This window comes from Petromyzon marinus, chromosome 16, assembly GCF_048934315.1.
Source record: "Petromyzon marinus isolate PM22_M1 ecotype Great Lakes invasive population chromosome 16, UKy_Petmar_22M1.pri1.0, whole genome shotgun sequence".
Classification (NCBI taxonomy): Eukaryota; Metazoa; Chordata; class Hyperoartia; order Petromyzontiformes; family Petromyzontidae; genus Petromyzon; species Petromyzon marinus.
Window position 1 is genome coordinate 6,322,511 of NC_133682.1, and position 20,305 is coordinate 6,342,815.

A 20,305-nucleotide genomic window follows, 5' to 3' on the forward strand; every position below is an offset into this window, starting at 1 on the left:
TTGTCCGACCCAATAAACAAACATTGTGTCGGACAACACCAGCACGTACAGCTGTCACGTCTGTACGATAAATGTTAATCGAAATCGTCATTGATGGTGCAAGCGGAAAAATAAAATCAACCCCAGCAGCGTTACGCGTCGCTTAGCAACACGAGAGGGGGTGTGGGGCGCTGTGTGTTGGGGGCGACGTGTGCGTCGTGACGTCACCGCGCACGGACGTCACGGCGCGCGCGCTGACGTCAGGGCTCCTAGGCGCGCCACTGATTTAGGGTGGAGGATGAGGCGTTTCGGCGTCCGAGGAGGAGGTCTATGGGATAAAGTTTTCTACGACCGCCGTACATTTTGGCCGCGCCAGTCTCTCTCGCCGCAACTGGAATTTTCTGTGCGCGTGCGTGCAAATACGGAGGTACACTCGCTCTGCGTGATTCGTAACTTAACCCGGAGCGCGCTAGTCGACCCGTGCAACTGGGTGGACCAGGCGTTTTTGTTTGCTCGCCATGGTGGACGTGGTGGTGATGATGGGGGGGGAGGAGACGGAGGATGCCTCGACGATGACGACGGCGACGACGGTGGTGGTGGTGAACAGCAGCAACGGCAACAGCGTCGATGGCGGCGGTGGCGGCGATGACGACGACGGTGACGACCACGACGGCGGCGGCGGCCGTCGGCAGCGGCTTGCGGCATCTGCGCAGCGCAGGGGAGACTCGCCCGAAGTGGCCCAGCTGCAGGAGCTCGTGAGGAAGCTCGAGCGGCAGAACGAGCAGCTGCGCCGGGCGAGGAGGACGGGCGCGAAAAGGCGGCAGATGAGCGACGACCATCGACAACTCCTCGACTTCCAGCTCCTCCACCAGCAGCAGCAGCAACAGCAGCAACAACCAAATGCTGAAGAGCACAGAGGTTCGCTGGACCCCGCCGGATTAACGTCTCCGTTGCTAGGGCCGCCGTGCCGTGGTTGCGCGGACTTTCAGCCACTGTCGCCGATGTCACCGATGTCGCCCACGTCGCCCACGTCGCCGATGTCCTCGGGCCTCCAAAGTCCCTCTTCGGACCTCCAGACCGTGATGTCTGATGCAGGGTCGGGACGCCTCCACCACCGTCATCACCACCAGCACCATCGTCACCACCGTCGACACCGTCAGCAACAGCTACAACAACAACAATTTGGGCCTTCGGATCATTATCCCGTGTCATCAAACTTTCAGGTGGCCTCGGATCTCCAGTTGTCTTCGGATCTTCATCCCATTTCGCCGGATCTCCATGTGCCCTCAGATCGCCAAGTGTCCCCGAACCTGCATACCATTTCCTCGGACCTTCACGTGTCCTCAGACCTTCACCCCGTGTCCTCGGACCTTCATCCCATGCCCTCGCACCTCCACGTGTCTTCGCGCCATCATTCCGTTCCCACTGACCGTCGTGTGTCCTCAGACCTCCAGGTTTCTTCTCACCGGCAAGTCCATGCCGTCTCGTCGGATGGCCACGCCACTTTCCCAGGCCCCCAGCCACCAAGTTCAGTTCGAGTGGAGGAGACCTTAAGGGAGCCGGGAGGACACGGCGAGGGAACCCTGAATACCGTGGCCTTAGTTGATCTTGAAGAGTGCGTACGTTGGCAAGATGAGAGCTGGCAAGTGCAAATTGCTTGTCTCTTCTGGCTGCTTCACAATGTGTAACATCATGGTTATCCAGTACTTTTCGTTACACTGTGTAACACTATACTGTTGTTATGCATGTGTTATTTTTTTACTGTATTTTATGTAAGGTTACCTCGCCCACTCAGAACGTCTGTGAATCATGGATTTAGAACGAGGTTTCATTTTTTTACCAGATTTAAATGTCTTGGTTTGCCTGCACGTTGCTGACCCATGCCTGTTTCCTGTCTGCTTCGTTCCTGCGAAGTTATCCGACTCATCTTTTATGCGGTACATTTTCAGGCTAACAATAACAAGTGCAGCAGTTTAATAATAATGAAAACATGTCTAAGCTGCTTAGGTATAGCTGTTTTCCTTACTGGGGAATGTGCCCATAAAAGCAACTGTTAATTATTAACAGAGCCCATTTTCCACATAGATAATTTTAGGTTAAGTAAGCCAGTATATATAAGCCTTGGTGCTATCATTAAGTAATATCAGTATCATCAATGATGCAAAGTTTATCAAGTAATTTCCTTCAACCTGCACTAATCTGGGGTCATTAGTGCACTTTTTACATCAATAGCTATTTTTTTCTCATCCACTTAGCAGTTGGCACTCTCCCATCCGTCATCCTTTCAGACCTTTTTTGAGTTTGCAGAATGCATTAGCTGGTTTGTTTAATGCTGCCAGGGAAAACGTAAACTGTTTGGTTTTGATGTCTCCAGATAACCTTCCAGCGCCCACCACAATCCCACCCCAAGCTTATTGATTTTTTTCCCCCCTTCTCTTTCGGTGCGCTCCTTCCTGCCCGCAGGCTGTACACGTCTTCTCGCCAGTGCAGCACCCCTGACGGGACGACGCCGAGCTGGTACGAGTGGAGCCGTCGAGTCCTGGACAACCCGAGCCCCGAGATCGAGGCGGCTCGCCGGTCCCTCATGTCGCGCCTCAGCAGCACAATGCTTGGTATGGGGTGCAGCACTTACCCACTTGCCCCACAATCGAGCAACCCTCGAACTAAGGGCAAGGAGATGTGTATGGTCGTGTGGTATGAGTCTTTAGTCTTAAGACTCATATCACACCATCATACAGACTCGGCAATATATTCTTATTTCATATGGAACAATAGCAGAAGATTAAGAAGAAGACTTGGCTGTACAAAAATACATTTCATAGCCTCTAGGTTTAAGGTCGCAGAACCAGGGCTGAAGTTATTATAGGGATCACTTGCAGATTTAAAGAGCAAGAAGATGCAGGAGCTGCTGCGACGTGAATATGTAAGTCTTCTGGGTTGTCTGGTGATTATAAATAGACTAAATTAAAAATAACATTTTTTTTATAACCCCTAAATTAAGGTGGCAAGTGCCATTGCTCAAATAATTTTAGAGGGCACCTGCAGCAATGAGCAAGGAGATACAGAGGGTAGTGCGCCAAGAATCTGTAGTCTACAGGCTTGGCTGGTGATTAAAGACGGACTATATATGTTGGTTTAATCTGCCATGACTCAAATAATCTTTAGGGGTACCTGCCTGTGATCAAATTTACTCTGCCACCTCTACCCACAGCACTCATAAGATTTTCATCCCTGCTTACTCTGCTCTTCACCTATAGTCAGTGTTCTTGGCTTCAAGGAAAAGCGTATTGACAGATGATACGAGCATATCGTTTTCTTGCATAATGTCATTATCAACCTCTTATGCATGTCAAGTGAAATGTCCCATTGTAAATATGGCGAAGAATCAATGTGAATTTTGATATCAGCACTGGGATACCACTTTAGTGTGCTGTATGGTTTTGAGATTCGTTTAGCACATTTGGGACCCACTCTAAGTGACATAAGGGGAATTGCAGGATATACGATAGTTTAAAACGGTAGCAGGACTGTGGAGTGAGTAACGTGGTGATGCAGTGGTTAGTGCATTGTGCTACAATGCACAATGCACTAACCTAGATTTGATTTCCAGCCAAAGCTAACATCAGTGGAAAGGGATACCTGAAAGAGGCCTTCCCTTCACCATCCGCACTCACCCACGTGGGGAAATTTGGTCACATAACCCACGTAACCGACACGGCGTAGGATGACCTTTCATCCAGCAGTGGATTGACAAAGGACTCTCAACCATACAAACATGGCTGTATATTTGCACACATTATATACACATCACACAATTTCCCATTTGTTTCCCTCTTGCAATTTAACCTTATTTTACATTTCATCCACAATATACAGTGCTTATTATATGGTACGAAACTGCCATTGTGGCACAGAAGGGAACACTGGTGAATAGATATTGTGGCCATCACTGCTATAGCATGATCATAAAAGGCAATGTATTGTGCTGGCACAAACACGCGACACAAAACTCTTGTTTCAGCTAAATGGTCAAAGGGGGCCACGGGACGTGAGCAGTTTCTGGAATTTGGCAGCCGTAGTGGAAGCGCAGCAGAGCCCCATTGTGCCGTGACCGATTAGGTCCGTGGCCCCGTCCCATGTTCTTGCTGTCTTGTAGGCAGTTCTACAGTGTTCCTTTTATATACAGCTTGGCCTAAGCTGTGGAAGGTCAGTGACAGCAGTTATGCATGCCACTTGTTTCACTGAATGATTGAAAGTCATAACTATGCTTGCACGATACAGCAATAACGTTTTTTACGTTATGGCAGATACGATATAAATTTAATAATTGAGGATTATTGCCGTATCAATATTCCACTACTTTATTATTGTAATTTTACTTTTTATTCTATAATATCTATGCTTTTCTGTATTTCCAGGACACACAGAAATTACTTAAGTTATTTAACTGCAGTTCAGTACAACCTGCCATAAGTCTTCTAAACGTTGGAAAGTTACAATTTATAATGCTTACAAGGCAGTGCTGTCAGCCATGCAAGGAACAATTAAGTAGTTAATTAAATGACGAAGATGACGATATCACGTTAACCACCATGCTGTCAATGACTCCAGAAAACATTTTACAAAGTGGTCATTAAATGGATATCTGTTATTTACAACTTGAATAGTTTTTGGCATTTCATATTTTTTCAATCGCAAAATATAAAAAAAAACACAATGAGCAACGGTAATCAGGATTTAGCAATATTTAAAAAACAGATTTTTTTTAAATTGTGGAGCTTATCATGTACAATTAACTATTATATCGTGGTAGCCCTACTAATAACCTTGTATGTTTATGAAGATATGTTAATACAAACTTTTCAGTGATTGGCAGATGTGGGTACATAGCATCTTGCACAGCTTTTAAGTTGTTGCAAGCAGCGTTAATATTATCATGAAATCAACATCTACCTCGTTCATGCATCAACTGAAGCTGAATGCATTCAATTTGATCCACTTTTGTATATGGTGAAATCACCCTGAATGCACCCGATCATGTCAAAACGTGGAAACTAATCAGAGTTCAGCCTGATTAGTACTTGAATTGGAGACTCCCTGGGAATACCAGGTGTTGTTGGCTTGGGCTTCATGTTGACCAGGTAGATGGCAGTGCAAAAATGGGTACACCAGTCAATCAGCAGGTCACGTGTGGTGGGGTAAAGTGGGTACTGCCACCTTTTCCAATATGTCTGGCCAGTGTGAAAGAGTAGGCCAAATCCCCTCTAGAGGGGCTCCCCAGAGCTCCCTCTAGCGGAGGCCCTTCCCCCAGAAGTGGCATGCGCAAGCAATTGTAGAGCTGCATCTTCTTTTACTTGTCTGAGCTATGGCTACTAGCTTGGACAGGCTCTGACAAGTTTGGTGGTTAAATTTCGCGTGTGCATTTGTGCCGAGCCAGGCCACGGATGCATCATTTGCAGAATGCACTGTGCCTCAAACCCGCTAAGCTTGGTTAGCGGACAGTTCTTAAACAATACGTCATCCTCTTGTCTTGTACCACAGCTACAGTTCAGGTTGTCATATCGGCCCCACCTGTGCAGGCTTGATGCACACAGGCCTTGGCCAGTTCAGAACCTGTTGAGCAGGGCCCAGTCACGGTGGGCGGATCGTAGCGTCGTCCACCACGGGGAATTGGTTCCTTGTTGATGATGAGCCACTCCTCACACCACATTGACTCTGCTGACACATCCTTGCATGGCATATTGGCCCACAGTGGGTGCCGTGATGATAGATAGACAGACAGTAGGCAGGCAAAAAAGATTTGACGTCAGCGGAAGACTTAGGTTGGCGCAAATCTTCTCCAGTAGCTCGCCAGTGGCATTCTCCGAACGGATGTGTCGAATTGCTCAGAACTGGAATCCAATGGAGTAGCCTGTCGAAGAGCTGCTGAGATGATGAGCATTATCTAATGTAAATTCCTGTCGGCAAGCTTGGTGTGCGAGTGCACATCAAGATTGTAATTTCTATAATCGATAATAAGTGTCTGAAGCCACATAGACACTACAAACTATTACATGATATATAATTGCCAATAAAAACCTACTCCTTATAAATGTTGCCTTGGTGTCTCTGTGCGTGCAACCTTATTTGAAAATCCTATTATCTGAAATATTTACCGGGTGTGCAGGGTGGTGCATGACCCTTATCCAGTACATTGGAAGCAGGGGTCAGTGCATCCTATAGATTCTATAAACTCTAAAACCTGCTGAGCTGTGTGATAAGATGGCAGTAGAGATATGTTTGTGAACCTGTTGGAGTAAATCTTTCAGCTTCATTCCCTTAGTTGTGTGGGTTTTCTTTGGGTACTCTGGTTTGTTCTGACATGCTAAAACGCTTCTCATAAAGGAATGTGCCAAATATTTCAATGCAGGACTCTCCTGAAAATCCACAAGTCTTGATACACCTTGAGACTTTCACAGCTACGTACATGGAATCCTACACATGGTGTGTGATTAGTCATACAATACCAATGTGTCCAGTGGTGTCTTAAGTACTAAACCTGGTGTTTACAAATGGCTATACATAATGTATTGTTTGTAATTGTCTTTTGGTTCGACCAGTTTGAGTCTACTGTACACACGCATACAAAAGGTGAGTGACACGCAATACGCCCAACTCAGATTCATCCACGGCGGGACAGTCATAGATTTCCTGCAGGGGATTTAGCTAAATCGCAGGCTACCTGCCAAGCCCATACACCTGCATTTCAAAACCCTACAGCCATATCACACGAGCATTCAGACAGGAACCGGCACGATCAGTTTGCGAGTTCAGGGATTTTTAGGCAATGTTTTTTTTTCACCCCCCTCCAGCCCCACCCCCCCCCCCCCCGAACTTTAATTGTGTTTTATATGTGTGGTTCTTGTTGTAGCTAATACATTACATGCACAATTTATATTAATAGTGAAAAGAATTGGTGCCAGAATGATATATTAAAACAAATAAGTTGCGTGTTGTTTTTAAGTTGGTTGTGCTTTTCCTCTAATTTCACGGTGTGTTTCCTGTGCTTGATAGAGAAGCGAGCGATGCTGAAAGTTCCATAACACGTTTTTGCCTGCTGGATAATTTACGCTCGCGTGCCTATGTTTTTTTTCCTCTTTCTTCCCTCGGGCTTTGCTCTGTATATTTATACAAAATGGAGCAGTCCAGCTGTCCGTTGAGAAACGTAAACAAAAGGATGTAAATTGTCCCCAACGTGTGCCCCCTTGGGTATATTGGTTAAAAACATTTTTGCCCGATGGCGTAAGGCGTGCACTTATTGGGAACACGCCGGATAAGCAATGGAACGACACGTGAGTTTCACGGCCGTAACAGTGTTGTTTTGTTTCCTGACCATGTTTTGCAGGGGGCAGAAATAGGATGCACCGAGTGAGCGGCTGTAATCGACAGTACACCATGGTGGGTTGTGGCGGCGAGAGCCCCAAAGGAGCTAACCTCACCTTGCCATCTTCCGCGCCGCAACTGGGGCGACACCAGCGAGCCGCTGTGGATGGTAATGGGGTCATACGTGCTGATGGCTTTGCAGTATTGACTGAGGCTAAAGTGGCGTCGAGTTTCAGAGAACACTGTGGGATGCAGCTGCTCGTCTTTACAGTCTGCATTTAGATAGATCTTGAGTTTCAATAAGAATGTTATTTATCCAGGAAAGCTGCAATGAGGCTCATAATGTTTTTCAGGAGGGTTCTACTTTGGGGTGTTTTGCTAAATGTTTCTTAAGCATTTATGTTAATGCAGAAGGAAATTGATTACCCTGAGGAATTGTACGCATCTGAGATGGTATTGCTGTTCCATGGCCACCTTGCAGTATAGCAGGTTTCGGAGTTTTATAAATCTAAAGTTCCAGATTAGGTTTGCATCACCGCACCTGGTGGTGATGAATGATGCCGTCACTCCAACCAAAGAGGTTGGCTGATTGTTGCTATTCCAGTGTATATTGCAAGTCACAATGCAGTTTGTAATTGTGGCCTATGCATTTACTGTTTAAATGTACTGTATAGGTTTGTAAAGGTTACATTTGAATAAGAAAGTAAAGTATATTCAAGAATATCAGGCAATATTATGCACTCATTTGGTGACAGGAGTGAATGGTTTGCATTTTCCATACACATTTATTGGTAGAAAAGTCTTAAACAGTACAAGTGGGAAAGCAGCTGATAAAAGTGATGAGTGATAGCTTGTCGAGGAAATGAAGACCTCTAGTTTGAACTATAATAGTTATGGAGTCGGAGGTACAGGAGATAAAGAATGGGAGTTCCAGACAGTGGGAGCAGCTGAGGATAAGAAACAACGAAAATGATCACATCGCAATGAAATGTGTGATAACACCTTTTCATCTGGTTTTTACCTCGATTCTGCACTATGCTTATCTTTGAGATTTTTCTACTCCACTTGGTTATCACTAAAGAATATAGACTGCTTCAGGTATTTTTTAATGATGGCAAAATGGCTTTCGGTGGAGCTGATATTTTCCTTTTCTTTCACAGATTGTGACTTGGACCATGTGACGAGGTGGTACAGCACTCCGCTAAATAAATTCGGAAGCCCTGAGATTAAAAGCTTGAAGGGGCCAGACTATGAAACACCTTTGAAAATGACGCACCTCATGAACGGAACCCAGATTCTGGATGGTGATGACTCTTGTATGGATTCCCGCCCAAGTAACATCTCTGAACTCCGACTAATGGTCTGGCTTAAGGAGCAGAGTAAGTACTTTATGAGATTCTACGTCTATTTTGAGCAACTGTTATACAGCAGTCAACGCTTTTACCACTGGGCCAGTATGTACATGGTCGATGGCTTATTGTCTGATAATTTAAGCATGTCCTTTTAAAAAAATTGATGTTGAAATTCCTGTGGTATGTCACAAGAGTATCATTGTATGGCAGTGTAACAATATAAATTCCAAGTTATAAAATTATCTGGAGCTCAATGGTTGAACAAAAATGTTAATTCTATTCAGGCGTGTATGGGGGGTGTGCCCTGAACTTAAACAGTAAGGTACGTTGATCGATTTGCTGTTGTGGAAGTGTGCGACATGGAGTTACCCATGTCGTGCAAAAAATATAGTGAAACTTAGTTTTCTCACGTAACAACATTAAGTTCTAAATCGGTGTCATTTATTAAACAGGTGAGATAGTCATTTTCTTTTGTTTAATATGTAATGTAATAATTATTTGGAAGTCTTTCAAAAAAGTTGTTTTGGCTGGCATGCGGGTGGGCAAGTGTACAGTGCTCACGTGACCCACGTCCCACTGCGTTCAGCCGGGTTCGTGCGTGCTATGTCACACCTGCCCTCCATCCACCCTCAAAAACATGTTAACATGGTGTTTTTGCATATCATTTTTTACTATTTGGAATTTCCTGTTGTTGCTGTATTTCTTTAAACACAGGTGACCCTTGAAAAAGGGGACACCTGGTCCCATTGGATTCCTATCTGGTTATGAATTAAATGCATCTTATCTTTTGCTTGCAGAGCTGCAACAGCAAGAATTTGGGTCCTCGCTCAATGAGATGTCCCCGCCCATGTACTCTCCCGACATTCTCAAGGAGTGCATCCAGGTGTGCGGCTTTGACACAACATGCATCTGCAGTTTGGAGACAACCATGCTCGCAGAGGCTGCCGCAGACCTCTCCTCGTGCCAGGTTTTCCTCCAGTCGGGGGCGACCACCGCCGACCCTCGAACAGGAGACCCGCCGGCTTCGCTGGCACTGCCATGTGGGCCTCGTGTGGCGGATGAGCGGCAGGACGGGGACGGCTCGTCTGTGTCGGGGCCCGCAGATTCGCCAGGGCGACTCCGAGCACCACTTCTTCACGACTTCACCCCCTCCAGCGACCGGGAGGAGGAAGAGGACACGTGCGGTCCTTTCTCGCCTTGCACGGACGATGTCGATTCTTCGAGAGGAAGCCGGCGAGAATCCCCAAGTGACCACCTCCCGAGCAAAGCGTCCCGGCTTCAGCCGCCCTTGCGTCTGCGTGCACCGCAAAGCCTCCGGACAGACGGTAACATAAGCCTAGTTACGTTTGTTTGCCCAGTGATGTAATTTTGACAGACCGCAAAGGTCGAGTGCGGCTAATTTGAATGTTCACAACTAAGGATGTGGGTATGTGTCTGTATCCATTCTACATTATCATGAAAACATGCAATACAGATCAGAGTAGAGCAGTTGCCGTGAGTTTATATTGTAGCAAGTGATCACTCAACCCACCATATATCTAGGTTGAGAAAAATTAGCAGCCTTTAGTTGTCAAGCAGTTGTTTCCTTATGGAGACTGATCCCCAACCAAATGTGGAATTTTTGCCACTCGCCTAGTGAGCCACTTTCACGAATAAAATTATGCATTGCAATACGATGTGCCTTCTCTTTTCATTGTATACTTACTATACCGTGAATGTATATAATTGTTAAAAATAAACTATACATATATTAAGAGTGTGAACAAATATATATGCATAGAACAAGCTGTGCATTACAAACATGTATTTAACTTGGATTTAAGTATGCATTAATGTTTGCATTAAGTTATCTCGGGCAAGTTGAATCCTGAAAATCACAGCTGACATTAATGAGTGCTTGCAGTCAAAGTGGATAAACAATCTCCTGGCAACTTGCGTAAGCATCAAGGAAGCAGTGTTGAATAATGTTTTAAAGTGTTCACTTACAAATTTTCAGGATGCACGTTTATGCTACAGTGTACAGCATCAAAAACGTACAACATTGACGTGAAAGTAATATTTGAAGAAAAAAACACGTTTTGAGAAAAAAATTATCGTATAAATAATGATTTACAGTGCTTTGTCTATACGTTGCTGAATGAAGGCCCCCTCACCCCTGTCATGCTAGTTATTTGACTGTACTTCATGCTGGTCAGTGAGGGTTTGCTTAAGATTGAGTGCCCAAAACCGGTTCGGATATCACTTTGCATTGATGTTTAGCTGTGGCCAGGAATTCATTTCGGATCACCCGGTTCATACTAAAGTGCGTGAACCACTTGTGTCATGCTCCCCTGTATGCTATGCACCAGACACAATACAATTTCATCCCAGGATGATGTATAATTATTGCAATTTAGGGTCATGATTCGATTGTGGTGAATGTTGGTGCCTCTTGGCTGCAAATGATGACACGAGTTCAATTCATATAACATACACATGCAAAAACATCACTTTTTATGCACTCTATACAGTTAATGTATCGCGAGCTAAAGAATGTAAATCGATGCATCGTTCCACCCTGTAAAGCGTTATTGAAAATTTGAATCTGCATTTCGCGTGTGTGGTTTGTAGGCTTGCAGCAGAGGAGCAGACATTTAATGGTGGAGCCAGGGAGGGTGGCTTCTGGTCTCTCTCAGCCCCAGGCGGTGGTGCGGGGTACAGCGGTACCCCAAGGCTCTCAGCAGCGTCGAGTAGATGTGCCTGGTGCAGGTCAAGTCAAAGGCCTGGCGACGGGTACGTGAGGTTGTTCACACCCCAAGAGGCCGTAAATATACATCTTTACATGCTTTTAAAAAGTGATATATTCTCTATGTATATTAGTGGCTTAGTAAATATGCCTTCACATTCCATTGAGTCCTAATCAAACAGTGTCCTTATAAAACAATCTGAAGCTAGAAATTAACCTACATACGTGTTGTAAATCAAACTGCTTGTCCTGAACATATTCCTAGCTATAACCCATGGCCTTATCTGGACCCCTAATAGTATCTGTGCCATTAACCAAAGCCAGGTATCGGCATGCTTACAATTTTGAACTCTGTTAAAAAATACGACATCAGTGAATACACCGTTCTCAGATTGTAATTGTTTTGTGTTTCCAGCACCTGCAGCCTCCAATGGGCTGCCAGCGGTCACTAGCCCAGGCCAAAATGTCCGGCTGGCGAACACGAACGTGGTTCGCGCAGCGGAAACGAGGCCCCGCACTCTTGCGACGAACAAGCAGCCGGCGCCGCAGCCAAGGGCAGCGAGCGGTCCCTCCACACCTGCTCGGTCGCGCCTCGTACAGGCACAGAGGCCGAAAGTGGGATCGCCGAGACACGGCCAAATCAATGCCAGCCCAAGTATGCAATGCTCACTCTTAAAATGTTTTTTTTTTTACCATCGTATCATCCAGATCTCGCAAAGTGGTGCAGCCCTCCATGTTGGAGCCCATGGCAGTGAACATCTTTGTTCGAAAAGTACTTCCGATAGCCCTTCAAGTGACCTTTGCTCTACACAGCATGAGGCAGAACTTTCCTACCTGACCTGCGACATAGATTAATGTTCGTTGCATGGCAGTCAAACAAATATTTAAAATATATCATAGAACCAAATTTACCGTGATGGTTGTGCAGTCTTTGGTGACCGGGCTGGGATTGTCAACTCATCACACTTGAGAACATGGTTTAAACACAGGCAGATGCTTGGATTCGAACCCAGGATCTCAGCGGTGCCAGCTCAGCGCTCTGATCTCTGAACCACCCAGGGACCTCGTTACACAACACGCAATCTCTGCATTCTCCTGGGCACCAATTTCGCACGTGCTGCTCGATACACTGCTTCTTTGGCCCATATGGTATCTGGTTAGTTTAAATAGGCTTGTGTTTGCCCACCATCGCAGCTGCTTTGACTATTTTGCATAACGAAGAGTGTGGTAACTTGACTTGTCTGCGCTCCGTTGCACAATGCTCTGGCTTGTTGATGCATTTAAAGTGGGGTTATAAAATGTAAAGGTTGCATGTACATGCCTGCAGGCATGAAAACATGAAATGTGCTATACTGCATTTTTCTTTGCGTAGGGAACCTTTTAAAAACGTGATAGTTCAGAGGTCACTTTTGTGTCTTGTTGAAAACTTTGAGCCTTCCTAGGCCAACAATTTCTATTCAATCCAAAAGAGAAAAAGGATTTTCATTTCGTGCAAAAACTGCATAACATTAGTTTTATTTTTCAGTTTTATTTTTATATTTGTCCTTTCCCATTCTATGTCACCTTATAGATGATATGCATGTGAGCATGCCAAACCTGAACAGCACTATCGTGCGGCCGGCTCTTGCAGTTGTAAAAAACAGCCTCAGCCTGGAGTCCAATCTTCAGGATACAGCTACAGATGCGTCTCTTCGCAGTAAAAACAAAACAGGTATCCCATCGTGTTTTGCAACTTTTGACGTTTAATCCTCCCATGTTACGACACATTTAGCAATATTTCTCATAAAACAATGATAGCTGTTTGTAAAATCGCATAGTTCGAAATATAAAACATATTGCCTAGAAACTGGAGGAACAGGCAATCCAAAAATTAACCTAATAGTAGTTGAAGAAACGTTCCCAGGCAGTGTCCTTAATTTAAACGTCTGACAGAAACTTGGGGCTTATTTAATGAGATAAAAACACTTTAAAGTTACTGTCAAGCCAGTCATTTTGGAACATGAGTGATGTCACTGTGACATCGCTGTCATACATTTTATTGTCAGTGCAGTGACATCACCATGGTGCTATTTTTGAACCCCCGACCGATGTTAAAGTCTTTATTTTCTCATTAGCAAAGCTTCAAACTCATGGGACAGCCCAGTGCACACAGCTATTTGATTTTTGTGGGTTGTATCTCAAATGAACATTGTTGCAAAATATCGTAATAAGCTTTAATACTCGAACCGTCATAAAAAATGCAGGTGCTGCTTTACCCCTTCCCGTTCCGATGACATACGTTTACGTCATCGGTTTTTCTTCCGATTCCGTTCCGATGACGTAAGTGTACATCATCAAAATGAAACCGGAAGAAAAAATAACGTAACTTTATCGGTACCGAGGCTCCCACAAGGCCATGCGGGAGGACGTGTGGCACAGTTTGGCGTCAGCTATCGTAGAATGCGGTCGTGTGCCTACAGTTATATGCGGTGAGTGCATTGCCTTTAAAAACAACAGCGCTATGCCTCTCTAAATAAAATTAACGCTGAGCCGCGTGCACGTTTCGAGATTCGGTGGTGAACTGGAACCCACCCTGCAACTTGCAGATGTCTCGGAAAGGGTTAAGGACGACGTTTTCTTGAAGTGACATCTTTGTGCCGTAATAATGTCACAGGCTCGTCGATCGCGAGGCTGCGTCTGCCGTGCAAAACGACGCCACCTCCCGCCGCGTCCGGAGCGAGCTATCGGACGAGCTCCCAGTCGAGCAGTCCCGGCACTACTCAGGGCGGCGCAACCGGTTGTACCACCACGCACAAAGTGCCCTCGCCTGGAACCCCGAAACCCCGTTCCCGCCTGGTCGTTCCGAGCGGGTCCCCGTCGTCGGGAGTAGGAGCCGGCGACAGGATTGGTGGCACCCGCGCGGCAAGCACCAGCTCGTTGGGCAAGAGTGCGCTGCCTAAGCCGGCGGCAAGCAAGACCAGCCCTAACACCCAGCCGTGTTCTGCGGTGCCTCGCAGCAAGTTGGCACAGCCAACTCAGAGGTGAATATGTACCATGTACTTAAATGTTATGCTGTTTAATTGCACAATTAACTTTACATCGATGAACAGCCATTCTTTTGGTCATGTTACTTGCAGTGAATTGTGGGTATTAGAATTACGCTTTATGCAAATTATAAGAAAATGACCTTTATTACATTTAGGCTAACACTGCAAACAAAACTTTACAAAGAGGAACAAGGGACCTGTGCAAGTCTGCTTGATGCTGCTTGCAATGTTTTCTCATGCTACAATGAATTCTAAAAATCATAAACATAGTTTGATGTGACATAGGCAACTTGTAGTGACCCCCACAGTTCCGAAATGCATTGGTTGTGAAGGTTTTTTAATCTGTTTTATTCAACGAATTATTATGAGTATCGGTTGTATTACCATTCATGGACTTAGTGGCAGAACTCCCCCTTTTTACTCGCTACAAATCATGGGACTTTTAAATTGCTATATTCTTGGTTCTTTTGGGAAAGTCATGTAGATAGAAAACTAAAAATATATGTCCTAATTAAAATAAAATAATAATAAAAACAAAAATAGTAAAATTAAGTTCAATTTTTGGAAAATATATTTTTTATTTTAACTTTATTTTACTATTTTTATTGTTTTTATTATGATTTTAATTATGTATTGAAAATTTATTTTATTTATTTTTATTTTTTGTTTTCTATCTACGTGACTTTACCGAAAGAACCAAGAATATGAATTCCTGCAGTCACGAACGTTTTAAGTCAACATTTTTAATTGCTTTTTTGTAAATGCTACACGTGCTGGTAATTTAAATTTCCATCTTTCAAAACTATTAGGCGTCACGAGCTTCAATTTGTAGATATTGACAGAAATAATATCAAGCATCATTCATTTGATATGGAAATTTTGGACATTACTTTGTTTTTTCTCCCCTACAGGTCCCTACAAATGCGAAGGTCTTTCGGGGTGTTAAAGGATTCTTCATGCAGAGTCAACTACTAATGAAGGATATGTAGCAATCCCAGCATATACAGATATCTATTGACTTATAGGAGTTCTGCATGTGAGATTATGAGTGTTAACTGGTGCCATTTATCATACCTTTCTCAAATTACAGACACCATATTCAGATTATATACCTCTTGAATATGTGGATGCCCATACATAATTGGGTTTTGACTTGTTTTATATAAAAAAAATGTTATTCAAGTTGATAGGTTTGACTTTTTTGAACCACATTGTAGCTGTGCATAATTTACTGACATGCATGTACACTACTTAAGCATTCATTTATTAATCACCTTGCTTTGCAAAGAAGACGTGCATAGTTTCTTTGCGTGTTTGTGCACACGTGCTTGAAATGGTTTAAAATGTATGTGGTGGTATTTTGCAACCACACCTGCAAAATGGCACTCGGAGGGATTTTAAAGTCGCTGTTGTACTTTTTGTTTTTTTCTTGTAACTTGCTAACCTTTTTTGTGCCTAAAATCAGTCTGCTAACCTTTATTCAGTCTTCGCGTGCACGCGGTAATTGATTTTTGAATATATGTACGAATGGAACTGGATATCGTAGCAGGTTTAGTATTTTAATATATGCACATATCCAAAGTATAATTTGCATAAGCTACCTTGTGAAAAGAGGTCATACTTTTTCAATTTTATAAGCTTAGTTTTTTTTCCGATTAATATTATTCAGGACTATTTATTGTAAGCTAAAGCCAGGAGTATATATAAATGTTCCCAAATAAATTCTGGGCACGCAGGTCTTGTTAAATGTGTAGAGGATAGGTTCATATTTCCGTTATAAACCAATGATGGCATTACAGATACGCTTTCGTAGAAGAAGTGGTATGTGTTTGTTGAGGGTCTGGGGGACGTGTTGTGTGGCTGTTGAAATGGGACTGGAGTAATTTTGAAGGAAAATGGAACGTTACAGATTGTCATATAAGACAGACAGCTAGGAAAAACCTATTTTAAGTGGCTCACTGGTACGGTTTCCCACTCATTTGTGCTAATTAACGTTTGCTTTGCAAGTACATGGGTACAGAGTAAAAATTTTACCAGCTCTGCGAAGAGGATAATCATTTTGTCATGTCAATATTCATTAATTTTCAGCACCTACCGTTGGAACTTTGTGTGTTAAATGCAGTGGCCTGTGGCTTCAACAAGGTACAACCTTCACTGGTGTTTACACAATGATACTACTAATATTGCACTACATAGCACTCAACACCAGCAAATTCCATTGCATGCCATAATGTTATGCTTAACTGACTTATTTAGAAAGACTGTTACTAAATCCTGTTACAGAGGGGAATGTTTAGGTTCTGCTCTAAGCACTTGTGGCATATGTTTTGTACGTATATTTTACAAATGATAAACATTGCATAGCGTGAATGCACCCAAAAGCCCTGCATGCAGCACTTACTACTATATGGCAGCCTTGAAGGGTCGTCTGTACAATCTTTTTTGACGTGCTTAACTTTCTCAGGCCAATTGTTCACCAAACTTGTGCTAGAGGTAGGTTCTTTGGTCACTTTCCAAGACAATCAAATACACTGGTATGGTGGACTTGGTAGGAACTTGGCATGCAATGATTTATCAATATAGTATATCAATTAGAGTGAGTTATTTTTCCCACGATGCATGCATAAAATTGCACTTGCCTGAATCAATTGAAATGTATGCAAATTATATGTAAAGGATACGATTAATGGAGCAAGCAAACAGCAATAAACAAGTAATGAAAATGCAAACATTGCAGAAAATCAACAACAAAGGAACCATTCTTGAATCAAACCCCCAAACCCTGCCTTAATCGCGACGATGCATTGAACCAATCGGGAGATGAATCATAACATGCCTAGTAGGTATCCTGCTGATAAAAACCATAGTTTGCATTTTTACAAAGGAATATTTCAGGGAAGGCTCGCGAGACATTCTGCAGATGTTGCCTTAATTATTGAACAGTAGTCATGCCCTTTAACACAATTTTAGTTCGTTTATTTGAGCAGCATGGCTGGCAGGGAGAATTGTCTATGCACTTTTTGTGTTAACGTAATCAGAGCTTTGGATGCTGTCGGGTTCATTATGGTTCTGGTGATATTGTTAATGCCATTTAATGAACATTTTAAGTTGGCGTATCTAGCGATATTTATATACTATGCCATTTTATAAACAGTACATTAAATGCATTTGAGATTCATTTTTATATATTTTTTTAATTTTGGGCGTGACAATCGCTTGGCCAACCTGTGGGGGTATTGTTCGTGGTTTATGTTGTCCTTTGTTTAATAAACATTTTGAGTTTAAACTTACAATAAATTTATTCAACTCACCATTTATATGCTCTTGAGTCCTAACGTTAATATCCGCAGCGGCAATGCTTTATCCACTGCTGTATGAAGCCTACGGCCATCCCTCATGGTCTTAATGCAACAATCCATTTCAGTCCTGCACAAGCAGATCTTATCACCCCATCTCTTTAGTGGTTATCGAGATGTTTACTCCCTCGCCTTGTATGAAGGAGGTCATCTGTGGGTTCGATCCCGACCCTGACCCCGGTATATTTGGAGTTTGCATGTTTTTCCTGTGGTCGAGTGGATTTTTTTCCCCTCCATTTACGAACATGCGGTTTAATGGATTTGGCTGCTATACATTTTCACGTAAACCACATCGTTGAGCTATAATTTGTGGCCAGGTCGCCTCTTAAACAAAGCTATACAGTATAGCTCACTCGGCCTTACCTGATAAAAAAAATGTAGTTTGTTCCTCCACTACAATTCTATCATGTCTCATTCACTGACCATGTCTCCCCGCAATGTGTCCTTCCCAATCCCGTTTTACTTATGTCAGTATGATCCATATATTTTGCGTCAGTTCTTTTCAACGTCTTCATACTGGCAAAACGGTCCCATTGATGTAACTGCTCAACCCGAGCTATTAATACTTTGATACTTGTGTAGTGAGCGACTTCCGAGACACGTCGAGTAGAAGGCTTCTTGGTTTTTAAGAGCAGACGGGGCGATACATTATGTAACACAGCTAAACATAGGCGATCCTAACACGTAGCCCATCTCCGGCATACGCGACGCTAGCTGTCCAACTAGCGCAGCGATGGCGACTGAGAGGGTCTCACAGAAGAACAGCCACGTGGTCGGAGACGAAGAGATGACGAGGAGCAGCGACGGACCTAGGACCCACAACAGCACTCGAACCTCTGGTTCGGACCCCCCTTATATGCACCCCGGCGCGGCCAAGCCCCGCCTCTGGCCACGCCCCCTTCCAGAACCTTTGAGCAGGTTCCTGGAGCCTCTGGACTAACTCCACCTTTACCCCAGATACGCCCCCCCCCTTATAATAATGCATTACATAATACCCCCGTAACCGCAATTACCCCTTCAGGCCGACAGGTGTCACCCTGTCATTACACTTGCACTGCCTTTGTACTGTTCGCCTTTTGGCGTTCTCTGGTCTAACACTGGTGAGACAAGGCCAAACAGAAGGCTGTCTTTGGTGTAGGCCAATCAGTTTCAACGACGATGCATTAAATATCAGAGCCTGTTTGCATATTTTGTCACAAGTATGTGTGGTTAATGTAGACTTTGATGCCTTGCAATAGGTATCTCATTGGTGTTTGAACATCTTAACGCCTGTTTTATTGCCAGAAAGGGGAAAGCCTTTTTTTTATATAGTAGGGCAATTATTGACTAGACCGCAATTAAAATGATTCAATGCAATTTTTGAAAAGTAAAAGTACCTGTATAATAATTTACAGTCCTCTGTCAATCCACTTCTGGCAGAAGGCCTCGGTTGCAGGTTGATGAAGTGAAGGCAGGCCAGGATAGGTTCGAATATTAGTCGCTACTGTTTCCTAAATTCATAGTGCAGTGCGTTAACCACTGCTACACCTCAGCGTATGCTTAGTTTGTGTTTGTCATATGACCACAATAACTAACAGCACTGCACCGTGTATATTGGGTGGTATCCACACTGGTCAGGTAAAAATTTCCAAAGTGCAAGAATGTTAATTGCATGTCGATACTTGCCACTGCATACAAGAGTGTGGTTAGGGGCCGTCCATAAATGACATCGCGCACCTGGGGGGGAGGGGGGGGTCAGACATTTGTGACGATGTGTGACGTCACATCAAAATGCGCAACTTTAAATAAATATAGACAACAGGTTCTACCTAATTAAATATACTTTAATAAATATTTTCTCCTACAACATCAGAGTGCAGCGCCACATTAAATACACACTACAATGGCAATAGTTGAAAGCGATTTGAAGCATGTTTTATATTTTTTTGGGGGGGGGGGGCAGAGCTTTGTGACGTCATATTTGAGGGGGGGGTCTGACTTTTTGTGACGCCGTGTGACGAGGGGGGGGGGGTCAAAAATTGTCCAAAATCGCGTGACGTCATTTATGGACGGCCCGTTATACTAAGCAAGGTGTGGCAGTTGTGTATAGTTAGACTAGCCTTGTAAACGTCAACGATACTCTAGTATCCATGCCGTGAGAGGTAACATAAGAGCCTATCAAGGCTGCTCGTTTTAAGTCCTTTTATTCAGCGAGGTCTCCATCTATATATAAAAAAGGGAAATTTGTGAATATATGTGTCTGTTCAAAATGTTTAGCGTACTTCCCGACATGCAAGTGGGTACTGTCCAGACTGTACACCATGCAAAAATTATAAAAAAAATACACTTGAATATATATTTTTTGGGGTGGGCACAATAATGCATATATTTCGCAAGGCAAGTGAGCTGTGACGTCACATCTGCCATGTCACCCGCGCATGCGGAGCGTTGCGCAGTGTGCCTGTTCATGTCATCCCCCCCACCCTCCGCGTAGGCCGTGTATTAATCCAAGACAAGAATCCAAGT

At 43.9% G+C, this 20,305-nt stretch overlaps 1 protein-coding gene across 2 annotated transcripts; it reads left to right on the forward strand.

Moving 5' to 3' along the window:
• Positions 1–200: 200 nt before the first annotated feature.
• Positions 201–17,759, forward strand: LOC116942928 (uncharacterized). 2 transcript variants are annotated; one of them, XM_032955398.2, is made up of 10 exons: positions 202–1,621; positions 2,443–2,591; positions 7,364–7,510; positions 8,502–8,720; positions 9,491–10,018; positions 11,304–11,465; positions 11,834–12,073; positions 12,989–13,129; positions 14,072–14,438; positions 15,356–17,759. In XM_032955398.2, exons 1-10 carry the CDS (start codon positions 498–500, stop codon positions 15,417–15,419), a joined length of 3,141 nt encoding a protein of 1,046 aa, XP_032811289.2. In that variant the 5' UTR covers positions 202–497; the 3' UTR covers positions 15,420–17,759. The 2 variants fall into 2 exon arrangements, with proteins under 2 accessions (XP_032811290.2, XP_032811289.2); XM_032955399.2 differs by lacking the exon at positions 12,989–13,129 and having other exon boundaries at positions 201–1,621.
• Positions 17,760–20,305: the final 2,546 nt, after the last annotated feature.

What these genes read in the sequence shown, in the direction of transcription:
- LOC116942928 (XM_032955398.2), top strand. Translation starts at nt 498, where the DNA reads ATGGTGGACGTGGTGGTGATGATGGGGGGGGAGGAGACGGAGGATGCC. An exon ending in GGTCTGGCTTAAGGAGCAGA is followed by an intron (nt 8,721 to 9,490) that starts GTAAGTACTTTA and finishes TTTTGCTTGCAG; the next exon opens with AGCTGCAACAGCAAGAATTT. An exon ending in GCAAAGCCTCCGGACAGACG is followed by an intron (nt 10,019 to 11,303) that starts GTAACATAAGCC and finishes TGTGGTTTGTAG; the next exon opens with GCTTGCAGCAGAGGAGCAGA.